At 40.7% G+C, this 16,342-nt stretch overlaps 1 protein-coding gene across 1 annotated transcript; it reads right to left on the bottom strand.

Annotated features, from left to right (window-relative positions):
• Positions 1 to 1,314: 1,314 nt before the first annotated feature.
• Positions 1,315 to 15,225, bottom strand: ANKRD22 (ankyrin repeat domain 22). Its single transcript, XM_065893903.1, has 7 exons — positions 15,084 to 15,225; positions 13,063 to 13,091; positions 7,976 to 8,167; positions 4,665 to 4,772; positions 3,177 to 3,254; positions 1,656 to 1,754; positions 1,315 to 1,392 (listed from the first exon to the last, which is right to left on the bottom strand). Exons 1-7 carry the CDS (start codon positions 15,223 to 15,225, stop codon positions 1,315 to 1,317), a joined length of 726 nt encoding a protein of 241 aa, XP_065749975.1.
• Positions 15,226 to 16,342: the final 1,117 nt, after the last annotated feature.

The following is a 16,342-nucleotide window of genomic DNA, read 5'->3' as shown; positions in this document are numbered from 1 at the left end:
CACAGTGTGGCTTAGTCCATGTCTAAAAATATTCATGATTCAGTCTTGCTTTGCAAAATTCAGTCTGTTTTTTTAAAAAAAATAAATTTATTTATTTATTTTTGGCTGCGTTGGGTCTTTGTTGCTGTGCGCAGGCTTTCTCTAACTGCAGCGAGCGGGGCCTACTCTTCCTTGCAGTGCGCAGACTTCTCACTGCGGTGGCTTCTCTTGTTGCGGAGCACGGGCTCTAGGCGTACGGGCTTCAGTAGTTGTGGCTCGCGGGCTCTAGAGCGCAGTCTCAGTAGTTGTGGTGCACGGACTTAGTTGCTCCGCGGCATGTTGGATCTTCCCAGACCGGGGCACGAACCCGTGTCCCCTGCATCGGCAGGCGGACTCTCAACCACTGCGCCACCAGGGAAGCCCCCTCAGTCATTTTTAAATGTGCTTATTTCTGCTCTGTGTCACTGACAGAGGACTTGAGAGAGATATATTGATATTCACAATCTCTCCTCTAGAAGTATAATCCAGACACTACCTCATCATATAGCTCTATTTCTTGTAAAGAATTACTTTATACAAATTATTTACAGTAATAGTTTTAATTTTATGAATAAAAAATAAACAGTACTAACAAGATTAGTAACTGCTTTGCATTCACAAGAGAATCATAAAGCTATTTTTCAATAAACAACTTGATAGTTACATAATGTTTTTCAAAATCAAGACGGCTGTTATTTGTAAATTGATAGCAAAACATCTAGAGGTATGCTGGTACACTGGCTCCTTGGAAAGGAAAACAAGGCTCTGACTTGTAGCATTTGCCAATATCTGTGGTGACAACTGATAGACGATTTTGTTGAAGCTGGAATATTTATATACGAATCTCTAAGCCGGCACACATACGCACACCATTCTATACAGATGTGCATGCTTTGATTCTTCCTCAAAGGAGCCTCAGAAGAACAGTTTTTCTCCTGGGGCAGGATATGGATGGGACAGCCTCTTTATAAGAGCAACACAACTGAAAACAGATAACATGGATAACGCTGATCCTCTCCTTTAGGAGAGACTGAGTTTGAAACATCACCTTTTTTTGACTGCAGTGGAGAATCCGACAGCTTTAGTGTTTCCTCTAGAAGGATTTTGACCACAGTGAGCTCCACTGAGCAAAAAAAAAACATTAGAAATACAAAGCTATTCCAAAACATTACCCATGGCAACCATAGTTATCCTCATACCATGGTGACCCCCAGATTGAGTGGTCCACAGACCAACAGTCCAAGATGGAAATAGAATCCAGTCCTTTTTGTACTTCTTCATATGAGGTCATAATGATTATGACGCTTTCCTTAGCAGTAATTCAATCTGGGAAAATTTTAATCTCTGTGCAATATCCAGGGAACTCTCACCATGCTGAGGAGAAAAAGAAATCATAGCTATTTATCTCCAAGAAAGTCAAATGTCAATGCAATGACAATGTCATCCTATTAATGCTAGAACCGAATGACAATGTTGACTGTCATTTGGTTCTAGCATTAATAGGATAACTTGATTCCTTAATGAGGACAATTGATTTGCTCTTAACTTCAGAGGCAATTAATTCATGTCAACACAAAGCCAAAGTTAGAAGGGTATGATGATAGAAGAACCTCAGATCATGGTCCAAGGATCCTTACCTTGTTCTTTATCATGGGGTCTGCATGGGCTGCAAGGAGCAGAGGGATGAGAGTCTGGTTTTTCATTTTGCAGGCATAATGTAGCGCAGTGCAGCCATACTGAAACACAAAGGATCGACATCAGTTGGAATCCTTACACACTGCAGCATATGGCTTCTTTAGCAAGCACTTTTCATATTTTGTAATGTACAGCTAAGCCAAACAAACAGTCTACAAACCATCTTTGTGAAACTACTTCATGCAAGTAAACTTTTGAGAGAAGAAAATGAGTGCAAAGGTTTGGGGCCAAAGGTGAAGACAAAACCTTATAAACAGGGAGAAGTTAGCCGATGGTACTCCTGTTATCACTGTTCTTACTGTCATTTGGATTTCTCTTTGACCTTTGTCCTTATCTTTCCTTAGTTTACAGATGGGGCCCTTCTCACCGGTGGGTTGGGATCTTGGCTGCAGCAGCAGCTGTTAGGATTCATTGAGCACTTACTATGTGCCAGGCACTCTGCCCAACACTTCACATAATGATCCCTATAAGACTGCCAACAAACACATGAAAGAATGCTCAACATCATTAATCTTTAGAGAAATGCAAATCAAAACTACAGTGAGATGTCATCTCACACCAGTCAGAATGGCCATCATTAAAAAATCTACAAACAATAAATGCTGGAGAGGGTGTGGAGAAAAGGGAACCCTCTTGCACTGTTGGTGGGAATGTAAATTGATTCAGCCACTATGGAGAACAGTATGGAGGTTCCTTAAAAAACTAAAAATAGAATTACCATATGACCCAGTAATCCCACTACTGGGCATATACCCTGAGGAAACCATAATTCAAAAAGAGTCATGTACCAAAATGTTCACTGCAGCTCTATTTACAATACCCAGGACATGGAAGCAACCTAAGTGTCCATCGACAGATGAATGGATAAAGAAGATGTGGCACATATATGCAGTGGAATATTACTCAGCCATAAAAAGAAACGAAATTGAGTTATTTGTAGTGAGGTGGATGGACCTAGAGTCTGTCGTACAGAGTGAAGTAAGTCAGAAGGAGAAAAACAAATACCGTATGATCCCTATAAGTAAGGACTAGTGATGTTCCCATTTTACAGATGAGGAAACCGAGAGTCCAGTATGTTTAAAACTTGCCAAAACTCACATAGGTAAAAAGTGACAAGCCTAGGTTTACACATAGGCATTCTGACTCCAGCTTAACTACTGACGGTGGAATTTTGTAATCAGAGCCTGCATTTTTCTTAACTCCCCACCAGTGGTGGGGCAGTTCTTTTAAAAATATTCTATATTCAGTAAAAATGTTATTCGCATGAGTTCAGTGACAGAATATAAACAATATCAAGGTTGTCTGATGCAGTAAAAAGGAAAGAAGGAAGGAGGGGAAGGAAGCAGAAACTAAATGTACAAGTGTTTTGGAAAATAAAGCGAGCAACTTTATAGTTGACAAGTAGACTACCCACAAATACCATTTGCAATGTTATTTCAAAGTGACTAAAAATATAAACTTACACAATCTGTAGCATTAACTTCGGCACCAGCGTTAAGTAGCATTCGTACAAGAGACTCATTCTGTTTTGTCTTTGATACCTATGGCAAACAGCAAGCACAAGAACAAGAGAGGTTTATTTACAAACATTGTCTCCCTCTTACGTCTGGACTATTCTAATCAATAGGCTTCATTTTAATCCCAACACCCCTACGTGTCTATGCATCTTTCTTAAACTCTTCCCCACCTCCTCACTGCTCTTTAATATTAATTATGTAAAGTCATGGTTGTCAGAGTGTGGCCCTGGAGTAACAGTATCAGTACCTTGGGACCTAAAAATGCAAAATCTGGGGCCCTACCCCACTCCTGCCAAATCCTACTGAGGATGGAGTCCAGTGGCCGGTCTTTCCCTTCCTTGGTCAAAACCCTTCTATCATCCCATTGCTCCGGGGGCTAAAGCAAAGTCTTCAGCCTGTGACAAGGTGCCATATATTTTTCCCTCTGCTTATGGCCCCAGCCATCTCATCCACAGCCCCGGCTCACCTTGGCCTTGGTTAGTCTTTCATTCCCACCAGGCTCCCCCGTGCCATAGAAGAGCTGCCCTGAATGTTTCTTCTGCTAGAAGCCTCCTTTCTCCTCTTTGCCTGTTAAGTTCATCTTTAATATATCAGCCCAGGCCCCTCTCCCTCCAGGGGCTCTCCCTAACCTACCTGTCCAGGCGACATCCCTCTCCTCTGGGCTCTCCTAACACTGACCACCTCTCTCTACCAACTACCTCATAGGAACTTCACATGTGTTCTGTCACTATTGGATTAATGACTTATTCTTCACAATAGAAGAATAAGTGGCACAGTAGTTAAGAATCTGCCTGCCAGTGCAGGGGACACGGGTTGGAGCCCTGATCCAGGAAGATCCCACATGCCGCGGAACAACTAAGCCCGTGAGCTACTGAGCCTGCGCTCTAGAGCCCGCAAGCCACAACTACTGAAGCCCGAGCACCTAGATCCCATGCTCCGCAACAAGAGGAGACACTGCAGTGAGAAGTCCACGCACCTCAGTGAAGAGAAGACCCCACTCAGTGCAACTAGAGAAAGCCCGCATGCAGCAGTGAAGACCAATGCAGCCATATAAATAAATAAATAAATAGATAAATAGATAAATAAATTTTAAAGAAAGAAGAGAAATAGTAGGGAGGGGATTCTTTTTAATATTCAGGATTTTTGCTTTTCCTTCAGAAGATTCTTAAACAAATTTAATTTATTTTTCCTAATAAACATTGCACAGATGATTTTACCATTGACTGATTTACCGGGCTACCTTTCTTCTTGCTTTACTTCAGTCATAGCATTGCATGTATGTTAGAGATGCCATTTGTAGAATACAAACAAAGAGCTTGCTTTGTTACTTTTTATTTACACCTCACCAACTTGGCAAAATTTAATGACTCATGCTGTCGATCTCTTACTCATTTGTACTCATTTATCTTTTGCTCTCACAAGTGTTGTACTCACCATGAGGAAATAGCCAATAAGCAGGACAGGCATTAAGAGGATAATGAGTAGATAATCAAAGAAGGTAAATCTTTTCTTCACAGCATAATGCAAGCAGGTTCTCTGTTTCTAAAAAATTAAGAAAATGACTATTTATTAATAAATATTGTTTTAAATTGCATATTTTTAGATTACCCTATCAAAAAATTTAGTCCACACTTTTTATTTTTGTGGTATCCATGGCATCTCTTTCTGTGGAATAATTCTAATTAATAAACCCAGAATTCCATTGGTCAGAATATTGAACACAGTACAGTCTAAAGGAAAAGTTGGGCCATAGAAAGACAAGTGAAATGTACATTTTACGAATCATCAAAAGACAGATTCTCACATTCATTTTGGTTTGGGGAAAAAATACATGGAGATATAAACATAGGACAATTTAGTATGAAAACCTATAGTTACTCCTTAATCATCTATGGTACACAATTATTCATTTTGTGGTTTGTTTACAGGAAAATTTTAACCACATGGCAATTTTTCCATGTTCCTACATGAACACAAGCAGTGCCGGACAAATGGAAATAACTCAATTTAATTCTTCAAATACATGAATAATTATCAGGTGACAGATTTAAGCTTCTAGGAGTTGCGGGGGTTGTAAAACCTCAGAGCCTCATAATCAAAGCAAAGGTAGACCGAAACACGCACAAATAAGCGTAATGCAAAACAAGCTATGGTGACTGGAATTCCAACCAAATCAATGAGAAGAGAGGAAAGTCAGGAAGAAAAGAGAAGTTCATTTCTACTCTTCTTAAATAAGAATATTTTTGTTTTTCTAATGGTATCTGTGTTCTCTGTAAAAATTTTGTAAACTAGACAAGAGTATAAGGATAGAATTTAAAATCACCCATTATCCAACAGCCCAGAGTTAACTGTTGATAGTTTGCTGTATCTTCTTCCAGTCTTTAAAATGCATATATGTGGAATTTTTCAGTGTAGGATCATACTGCACATGCAAAATTATACCTGCTTTTTTTTTTCAATTAACATGTAGAATATGTGCATTTTCCTATGCCATTTAATATTTTTAAACACGTAACTGTTATGGCTGCACTGTTTACCGTTCTATGGAGGTGTTCGAATTTATTTAGCCAAACCCTACCTGTTGAACATTTCAAGTAATTTTAACTTTTCATTTTCACAAATAACATTGCTTGACTCCTCATGTATAAAGCTTTGTCAACATTTCTAAATGTGTCCTTAGCATAAGTTTCAAAAGATAGAATTTCTGGCATACAAGGAAGGCATTGATGCCCCTCACACTGTACTGCTAAATTGTGCTCTGGTAAAAGGATAATGATTTAAACTTCCTTCCTGATCAGCATTAGATTTTCTGTCTTAATTCTGGTCAATCTGGCACACCAAAACAAACAAACAACACAACAAAAAGATATCTCTATGTTTTAGTTTAATTTGCTTTCCATACAATCCATCACTCTGTTAGGCATGTATGTACATCTGTACCAACACCAGAGCTTTTTGTTTGCTTGCTTTTAAGGCCTCTGTTCAGTACTTCTGAAGACAACTCAAGTATAGATTTAAGAAACGGGAAAGCACCAATTCAGATTATTAATGTACAAGGATTAGTATTGGGGGAAATGGAAAAGATTAAACCTTTAAAAACCATTGAAAATATTTTTTAAATGGACAGTTGCAAACCAAACACTTCTCATAAAATCTCTGCTAAGGTATCCACTGAAGTCCTTCCCAGGATTTCCATGAGCAGCCTGGCTCAGGTTCTCTGCAAAACAGAGATAAGCATGCCTCCTCAGCCCTGTCCCTGTGTTGACAAACATCTCCCTCCCTCAGCTTCCTAACCAGCAAGTCTCCTGAGAGGGCACAAACCCAGAGACATCTGTCTTGGCCACCCCATCTCACCACAAGGCCAGACACCTGGTTCTTCAGCTGGGTGCTGGGGCAATCATGTCACACTCCACTAAGCAGCCTATCTGTTAGATTAAAACAGCCGTGACTTGCTTTTAAACCCAACCCACAAAAAATAGGAAGCACAAACAAGAAAATCCAGTAGTGGACTTCCCTGGTGGCACAGTGGTTAAGAATCCGCCTGCCAGTGCAGGGGACACGGGTTTGAGCCCTGGTCCAGGAAGATCCCACATGCCACGGAGCAACTAAGCCCCTGCACCACAACTACTGAGCCTGCACTCTAGAGCCCATGAGCCACAGCTACTGAGCCCACGTACCACAACTAGTGAAGCCCGCGGGCCTAGAGCCCGCGCTCTGCAACAAGAGAAGCCACCGCAATGAGAAGCCTGTGCACCACAACGAAGAATAGCCCCTGCTGGTGGCAACTAGAGAAAGCCCACGGACAGCAATGAAGACCCAATGCAGCCAATAAATAAATAAATAAAATTTTAAAAATAAAAAAATTAAAAGAAAGTCCAGTAGTGATCCATTTTCTGATAATATATTATTACTCCCAATGAGCTAGACTTTAAACTGACTTGGAAGGGAGAAGTGGGGCCCTACAGGCTATTTTCCCTCATTGAATGTACTTGAGTGGGTACAGGGCATTCATAATTATTACAAAGAGTGACTTTTTATATTTACTTAGTGTACTTTAAATGTTGCCTTTACTACGATGCAGATACTGGATGTTCCCATGGGGTTCCGAAAGGATGTGCACGGCATGTCCTGCTCTTCCTTAGTTCTGAAGACTCCAAGTCAGCTAATAATACATATGTAAGTATATTCTTCATGCCTTTCTGTCTGGTTTCAAGTAGCCTCTGGTTCGTGAGCATATTTGTTCTTGGCAAATTTCTCACTGAAATTCTTTTATTCCACAAGCAAATTATAGGACCTTCTGGAGATCAGAACATTGACAGAGTAGGTAAAAATCTAACTAATGAAATAGCACCACCAGGTCAATACTTGTTTTCCAGGAAATCTTTCCTTTTATTTCTGCAATAGTGAGGAAGAGGAGTAGGGAGAGAGGAAGGGTAAAGAAAAGCATGGGGGGGAGGAGGAAAAGAAAGGAAGAAGCTCTATCCAGACAAATGAGTGAGCCTTTTTTTTTTTTTTTTTAGAAATACAAGGACATAATTAGACATGAAACCCACAAAATATGTCTGTTCATTGACCTATGTTTTATTTTGCTTTTTAGCCTGGTAATATGGCCTCAGTGTGTGTCAGTCTCTCTAAAGTAAGGTCCCCCAAAACTGTTGGTATTAGGAGCTACAAACAATAAGCAAATGACATCCACTTCTTCCATTGGTGCGAGGAGAAAGGAGCTGCCATGATCATGGCCTCACCCGGTTTTTGAGGTTCACATCAGCGTTTCTTCTGAGAAGGAAGGAAACGATTCTCAGGTGCCCTTGCCTGCAAGCGCAGATCAGGGGGGTGTCTCCATTAAAGCCATCTTGAACGTTGATACAGTTGCCGTCTTCCCTCACCCACTGCCACACTTGACCCAAGTCATTCTGATAGGCCGCCTGGCAGATGGGCTGAGGAGAGGAAAACAAAAGCAGGTTTTGAAGTATAGAAATAATTAAACCACACCAAGAAAAAAAAATCACCCGACACCTTAAAATCCCATGTTTCCAAATTGTAATCTACTGCTTTGTTGATGAGATTTGGGGTCTCAGTTATGTCTAGCCGTAAGTCTAGAACAAGGGTAGGGCCACCAGGGACCCCTTACTATTCCCTAAATTGCCTGGCACACAGGAGTGTTCATTGAATGGACGAATTAGTGAAAAGATGGATGCAATATTGCCAACTCAGTAAGGAAAGTGTGTGTTGAGTTCATGGATAAATGATGCCTGTCAGAAAAGCAGGTTTCTACTCAAGATAAAATTTGCATATGGGAGGAGTTTAGTAATGGGACACTAAGTAATGGGACAAAGACGCGTGGCCCCCTGTACTCAAGGAAATCAGCACAGTGGGAAAGAGCTATTTTAGACAAATAATATACAAATAATGAATTATGCAATTAGCTGCAACTAGATGCTTTTTATTTTAGAAAGCACTATAAGGAATTTTGCAAAGCACGATGGGAGTTTAACAGCAAGATCTGAGCAGACATCATCTTGCCTACTTTCCCTCTCTTCTCTCCCTCTGGACTTTTCTTTCTCTCTTTTTTTTTTTGGTACGCGGGCCTCTCACTGTTGTGGCCTCGCCCATTGCGGAACACAGGCTCCAGATGCGCAGGCTCAGCGGCCATGGCTCACAGGCCCAGCCGCTCCGCGGCATGTGGGATCTTCCCGGACCGGGGCACAAACCCATGTTCCCTGCATCGGCAGGCGGACTCTCAACCACTGCATCACCAGGGAAGCCCTGGACTTCTCTCTTTTTTCCAATATCTCATGTTTAGTTTCTTCTACTGGGGCCTCTGCCCTTACTCTACAAAACAAAGAAACAAACAAAAAACCAAAAAAACAGCCACTTTTTCACTTCTCTCTTCACCTGGCTAACCGCTAGCTCATCCTTCATGTCAAAACTTATTTTCATTTTATCTGTCTTTCCTGAGTCCAGCATTCCTTCACAGCAACTGGCAAAACTACACCTCTTTTCTTAATTATTTATAATTGTGTGTTGAAAGCTACTGTGAACGAGGAGGGGTTGAGGCCACAGTGAGTGAGGGAAAGCACTGAAGTTTCAGGCTATAAATTCCACATGAATAGAGGCTACTTCACTCCATTCACTGCCATAGCCCCAGCATATATATAACACAGTACTGGGCACATGGTAGGCACACATTAAATAGTTTCAGATTGATTTTAATTAGACAGTATAAGAAAGCACTTAGAATACCTGGCACATGAATGATGCTCAGTTTATGGAGGTTATTATAATTGCTTATTAAGTATTAATTAAATTAATTAGCGATATCTGCCAAGAGGTAAAGAAGTGATGGTCAGAGCAGTTGCAGGAGAAATCAGAAAAAGACATGGTACAGATGCAAAGGAGGCAAATTTTTTAAAAAAAGTTAGAAAATTAAATTAAATTACTAGACATCACATTGTGTTTGCTGCCCGAGGTGTAAAAGCAGCTGAAAAGGTTCTATGCTGTTATAAACTCTGTCTCCACTAGGGGGCAGCTCAGGGTCCTAAAAGCACTGACAACAAGTCTATAATCCGAGGGGACGGGAAAAAGTCTGTTAGAATTAGCTCTATGGAAAAACCTACTTCATTTTTAAAAAAAATTTCACATACACCAATGAAAATTTGCCACTGATGACTACTACTCACGGGCTAGCACTCGGGAACTGATGGTCTTCTACGCAGAACTTGAAAACAGGTGGCTATAGAGTTAATTTTTCTGCTAAAAAGTTAAATGCCTTCCTGGCTCACTTAGACATCACATACAAATTGTTAATTCTTCTTTTCCTAGCATTTTAATTTACAGTATTTCAAAAGCTGGAGTTTTTCATGTAGTGATCTGACTTTCCAGATTCTCTTTAAAAATTGAAAGATTTGGCAACACCGGGCCCACATGCACACAGGACACCACACAAAGCTCTCTCTGCTCGAGCGCCTCAAAATCTTCCCTGAGAGTTAAGCATAACGAGGAAAGGAAAAGTGGAGAGTTTTCCTGCAAGAGTCGCACGGGGTCTTGGAGTGTTTCTCAATCCCACTTGAGCAATATTACTTCCAATATTAACCTGACCTTATTTTTCCATCTTTCTTAGGCTGCCTATTTCCTAGACACACAGTTTCTGTGCTTAGCAATACCTGCTAAAAAAAAAGTTTAAAAGTTTCCAGAAGGAAGATAGAGTTAAGAGAATCAAGTGCAAGGTAAGATTGCTGGATTTGATCACTAATGACCATTCAGAGATGAATCTCATACAGTGTCAGACAAAAGGCAGAATACAGGGGCCTGAGTTCGCGGTCTATGAAGAATTGGAGTGTGATCAGAGAGGAATTCGTGGTAAGTTTGGTAGTGAAAGCTAAGCGGGAGCTAGTGAGTACCCAGAGGGGTGTAGCAGCGTCCAGCCAAAGTTCTGCACATTTATAGGCAAAGTGGTGGCTTCAAGTGGTTATAAATACAGGCACTGGAAACAAACTTTCTGGTTCCAATCTCAACTCTGCCACGAAACAGTTATGTTATTTGGACAACTTACTTAAACAATTTGTGCTCAGTTTCTTTCTCCATTTAATAATCACATCTTCTTTATCAGGTTACAGAAAGGATTAAGCATGACTGTATAGATGAAGCACATAACTCAGGTCTGACTCATAATAAACCCTCAATTAATGTAAGCTACTCTTACAGTTATTTTTAAAAAACATAGCAGCCAGTGAAGATGGGCAGAGGTGGTTATCAAATAAATAATTACTGAAAGAGAATGAAGAGATGATGGGATAGTGAACAAAAGTCGGAAGAATTAACCTTACTAAACAATGACAGTTTGGTTCTAAAGCCAAAGCAAGGGAGGAAAGATAAATATTCAGGATAGAGAGAACTTTACATTAGCTGAATTTTTTGTCAGAAAGTCTGAGCTTTGATCTTCATGCCTTATGCTAACATGTATTTATCATCAATAAATGGATAGACATAGATATTCAATAAACAGCAATTATGTTTAAATACATGAATGGGTTAATGATGTAGGGGAGCAAAATTTGCCACCCCAAAATGTGCCTCTTTGGCATGAGGATTAATTTAGGCTGATTATTTTTAAGAAACTGAAGACTCAGAAAGTCTTTTTACCTCTCCCTCAGCTGCCTAAAGAATTTAGATAAAAGATTCTCTGACATAAATCATACCAATGTTTTCTTAGGTCAGTCTCCCAAGGCAATAGAAATAAAAACAAAAATAAACAAATGAGACCTAATCAAATTTACAAGCTTTTGCACAGCAGAGGAAACCATTATAAAAAAAAAAGAGAGAGCCTACAGAATGGGAGAAAATATTTGCAAATGATGCAACTGACAAGGGCTTAATCTCCAAAATATACAAACAGCTCATACGACTCAACAGCAAAAAAACAAACAACCCAATTGAAAAATGGGCAGAAGACCTTAATATACATTTCTCCAAAGAAGACATACAGATGGCCAGTGGACACATGAAAAGATGCTCAACATCACTAATTACTGGGGGAGGGATAAACTGGGAGATTGGGATTGACATATACACACTACTATATATAAAATAGTAATTAATAAGAACCTACTGTATAGCACAGGGAACTCTACTCAATACTCTGTGATGACCTATATGGGAATAGAATCTAAAAATGAGTGGATATACGTATATGTATAACTGATTCATTTCGCTGTACAGCAGAAACTAACACAACATTGTAAATCAACTATACTTCAATAGAAATTAATTTTTAAAAATCACTAATTATCAGAGAAATGCAAATCAAAACTACAATGAGGTACCACCTCACACCGGTCAGAATGGCCATCATTAAATAGTCTACAAATAGGGACTTCCCCTGTGGTCCAGTGGCTAAGACTCTGAGCTCCCAATGCAGGGGGCCTGGGTTCGATCCCTGGTCAGAGAACTACATCCTGCATGCCGAAACTAAGAGTTCGCATGCCGCAACTAAAGATCTCACATGCCGCAACTAAAAGATCCTGCATGTGGCAATGAAGATCCTGCGTGCTGCAACTAAGGCCCGGCTCAGCCAAATAAATAAATAAAAATTTTTTGAAAAGTCTACAAATAGCAAATGCTGGAGAGGGTGTGGAGAAAAGGGAACCCTCTTACACTGTTGGTGGGAATGTAAGTTGGTGCAGCCACTGTGAAGAACAGTATGGAGGTTCCTCAGAAAACTAAAAATAGAACTACCATATGATCCAGCAATCCCACTCCTGGGCATATACCTGGACAAAACTATAATTCAAAAAGATACACGCACCCCTATGTTCATAGCAGCACTGTTCACAACAGCCAAAACATGGAAACAACCTAAATGTCCATCGACAGATGAATGGATAAAGAAGACACGATACATACATACAGTAGAATACTACTCAGCCATTAAAAAAGAACAAAATACTGCCATTTGTAGCAACATGGATGCAACTAGAGATGATCATACTAAGTGAAGTAAGTCAGAAAGTGGAAGACAAATACCATACGATATCACTTATATGTGGAATCTAAAATATGGCACAAATGAACCTGTCTACAAAACAGAAACAGACTCACAGACTGTTGGTTGAAATCAGACTGTGGTTGCCAAGGGGTGGCGGCGGGGGTGGGGGAGGAGGAGAGGGATGGACTGGGAATTTGGGGTTTGTAGATGCAAACTATCACATTTAGAATGAATAAACAACAAGGTCCTACTGTAGAGCACAGGGAACTATATCCAATCTCCTGGAATAAACCATAATGGAAAAGAATATTAAAAATAAGAATGTCTACATGTGTAAAACTGAGTCACTTTGCTGTACAGCAGAGACTGGCACAACACTGCAAATCAACTCTACTTCAATTAAGAAAAAAACAGGGGTGAGGGGCCCCTGTTCTGGAATAGAGCTTTCAGCAGAGATCTCTGCAAAGAGCATGGGGGAAACCCAGCAGGGCCTAAAGATCAGAGTCCACTCTGTGTCCCATTGTCTCTGCAGGCCCAGCAAACATTTACTTACCAAACATCTGCTTTTTCATCTTTTGTGAATTACCTTCCCCCTCTTCAAAGTCCCAAATCACTACCCCCAACACCCTCTCTGTCTTTAGCTGAAGATGGTATTTAATGTGAGGGTTTCAGCCATTTTGGTGAGTTATTCAGTTTTCCTGGGTCTCTCCCAAGTATACATGTTATTAAACTTTTGTTTGATTTTGTCCTATTAATCTTTCTCACGTCCATTTAATTCATAGACCAGCCAGGAGAAGAGGAAAGGTACGTGCCTGGCTTTCAAAATAGCTGATAACTGGGTACTAGAGGCCCACCCCAGTCCCACTTTGTATCTCCCTTTTCCAGGCCCTAAAATTTAAGTGCCTCTGGGGAGCACAAGACATGTTTAGTTTGTTGATGATTAACTAAACTATTCTGTATGGGTTATTTAACATAACCGTGTTTTACACTGCTCCAAGTAAAATAGGTATCACAGCTGGAAAAATATTTGACATTATTTTAGTACCATGGAGGAATCTGAGCTGCTTGCACTGTAATAGAGGTGCTGAAAAGCAAAGTTCCCCCACCATCCCCACTTTCAGTAATGCTTCCCCTGAAATATAGTGGATCCTCCCTAATTGTCAGTCTAAAGAAAGAGACTTTGGAACTCTGCCTTGATAAGTTGCTTATTAACCATCTCCATGCTGAAGCTCCCCGCATTTAAAATGTTCCCTGGGCTTCCCTGGTGGCGCAGTGGTTGAGAGTCCGCCTGCTGATGCAGGGGACACGGGTTCGTGCCCAGGTCCGGGAAGATCCCACATGCCGCGGAGCGGCTGGGCCCGTGAGCCATGGCCGCTGAGCCTGCGCGTCCGGAGCCTGTGCTCTGCAGTGGGAGAGGCCACAACAGTGAGAGGCCCGCGTACCGCAAAAATTAATTAATTAATTAATTTAAAAAACAATAAAATGTCCCCTAACAATTTCTGAGGAGAATCTGTGGTTTTTGATGCAACACGGTTCGGATAGTGTACAAGATAAACGTGTACACTAATGAAATATCTTCCCAGAAAAGGCAAGAAGATGTTTTCTTCCTCTTCAACTTAGGAAATCTTAGGGAATGATAATGAAGGCTTTATTTTATTCGTACAATAAATCTCAAGCCTTTCCTTCTGATGACTCATTTCTTCGCATACTGTGATTTAAATTTCTTAGTAAATTCTTTCTTTCAGATAAATAAAAAAGGCACAGGAATTTTTTTTTTTTTTGTCTTAGGTCCACTTAGCCTTTATGTGACATAAAGGACAGTCCCAGCAGTGGTTGGATTATGAGGATAGTAACAGTGAAGGGCAAATCAAGGAAGGACACACATTTATCTATTTTCTATTCCTTCTCCAACAAGGTCTTTTTGAGAACATGACGTCTTCACGGCCAGGAAGTTAAAGAAGCTTCGTTACCACACTTGAGACCTGAGAAGCTCTGAGGCCAGGGCAGGGCAAGAAAGCCTTTGCCTCCAATCGTGAGGAGAAAGGGTGGAGGAAGAGTGGGTTCTAGCTGCTTGATCTAGCAAATCGGAGGCCCTGGTATCTCCCTACTACCTCAGACCACCAAAGACGTAAATGCAGGGCTTTGAGGAAGCAGTAGTGTCACTCTCACTGCCTCCTGGCCTCCAGGACTTTCTGCCAAACAATGGCTGCCCAAGGGTAGGGATGACCATGTTAAACTGTTAGAATTACTGGAGCACCGTGATGACAAAAAGCAAATCTACCTTTAGTCAGTAATATTAGTCTCTAAATTCGGAATAGACAATAAAACATCTTATTGCCTGTACCTAGATGAACTGCTTTCACCCATACCTTTCATATACCACTCAGTTATTCCAACTGGCCCAACTTCCCATGCTTCAGATTCTCCATACGTACACCCCTTGTCCAGAACACGCTCCCCAAGATTCCCAAGACTAGATTCGTATTCCTCAGAGTTCAGCTTGAATGTCATTACCTCACTGGGGCCTTTCAGGTCAAACCTAATTACATATACACACCCCTCTTATATACTCTCTCTTTATCCTGTTGCTTCCTTGACTTCTCTTTCACTACTTACAATTATTTTTTTTTAATTTGTGTATTCATTTTACATTGGTAGCTCCAAGAGGTCAAGATCTACTCTTATTCATTTATCACTAAGTACCAGGAGCTAGCATGTGCCTGGAATATAGTATGTGATCAATAAATATTGTTGATTAAATAAACGGATGACTGAGTGAATGAATAAATATTTACAAGTGTTTAGTGATGGTTTCTGTTCATACATTGAAGTTATCATTTCCTTTTTAAAATGTGATTATCACTTGTAAAATACTTAAAATATACAAGGAAAGAATCAAGAAATCAATTGGGATAGAAGCTATTTGGTGCTCTTTTTTAAATATACAATGCCAGGGCTTCCCTGGTGGTGCAGTGGTTAAGAATCCGCCTGCCAATGCAGGGGACACAGGTTCGAGCCCTGGTCTGGGAAGATCCCACATGCTGCAGAGCAGCTAAGCCCACGAGCCACAACTACTGAGCCTGCGGGCCACAACTACTGAAGCCTGCGCACCTAGAGCCCATGCTCCGCAACAGGAGAGGCCACCACAATGAGAAGCCTGCACACCAAAGTGCAGAGTGACCCCCGCTCGCCGCAACTAGAGAAAGCCTGTGCACAGCAATGAAGACCCAACACAGCCAAAAATAAATAAAATAAAATAATTTTTTTAAATAAATAAATAAATAAATATACAATGCCAAAATCTTGAAAGGATTCAATACACAAACTAAGTAGATAGAGATTGTGAGGGTGGCATTTTTTTCAATTGCCTTTGCCTTTCCTTTTCCCTTATCATGGAAGGACACAATGCTTCATGCTGAACCCGATCTCACCCAACTATCCTGTTTTACATATCAAAACTGTGACCAGAAGAGGTTAAGTGATTTACCCCAACTGCCCCGAGTTTCTGGCACAATAGGGACTAAATTCTAGGTTTCCTGGGTTTCCAGTCCAATGGCCTTCCCATTCATTGCATCTCTATTCCTGTTCCCCCTGAGTTCTCCTCCTCGATGGTACCAGCTCTCTCAAA

This window comes from Phocoena phocoena, chromosome 16 (genome assembly GCF_963924675.1).
Source record: "Phocoena phocoena chromosome 16, mPhoPho1.1, whole genome shotgun sequence".
NCBI classification, from domain to species: Eukaryota; Metazoa; Chordata; class Mammalia; order Artiodactyla; family Phocoenidae; genus Phocoena; species Phocoena phocoena.
This window is presented reverse-complemented; position numbering and strand designations above follow the sequence as displayed.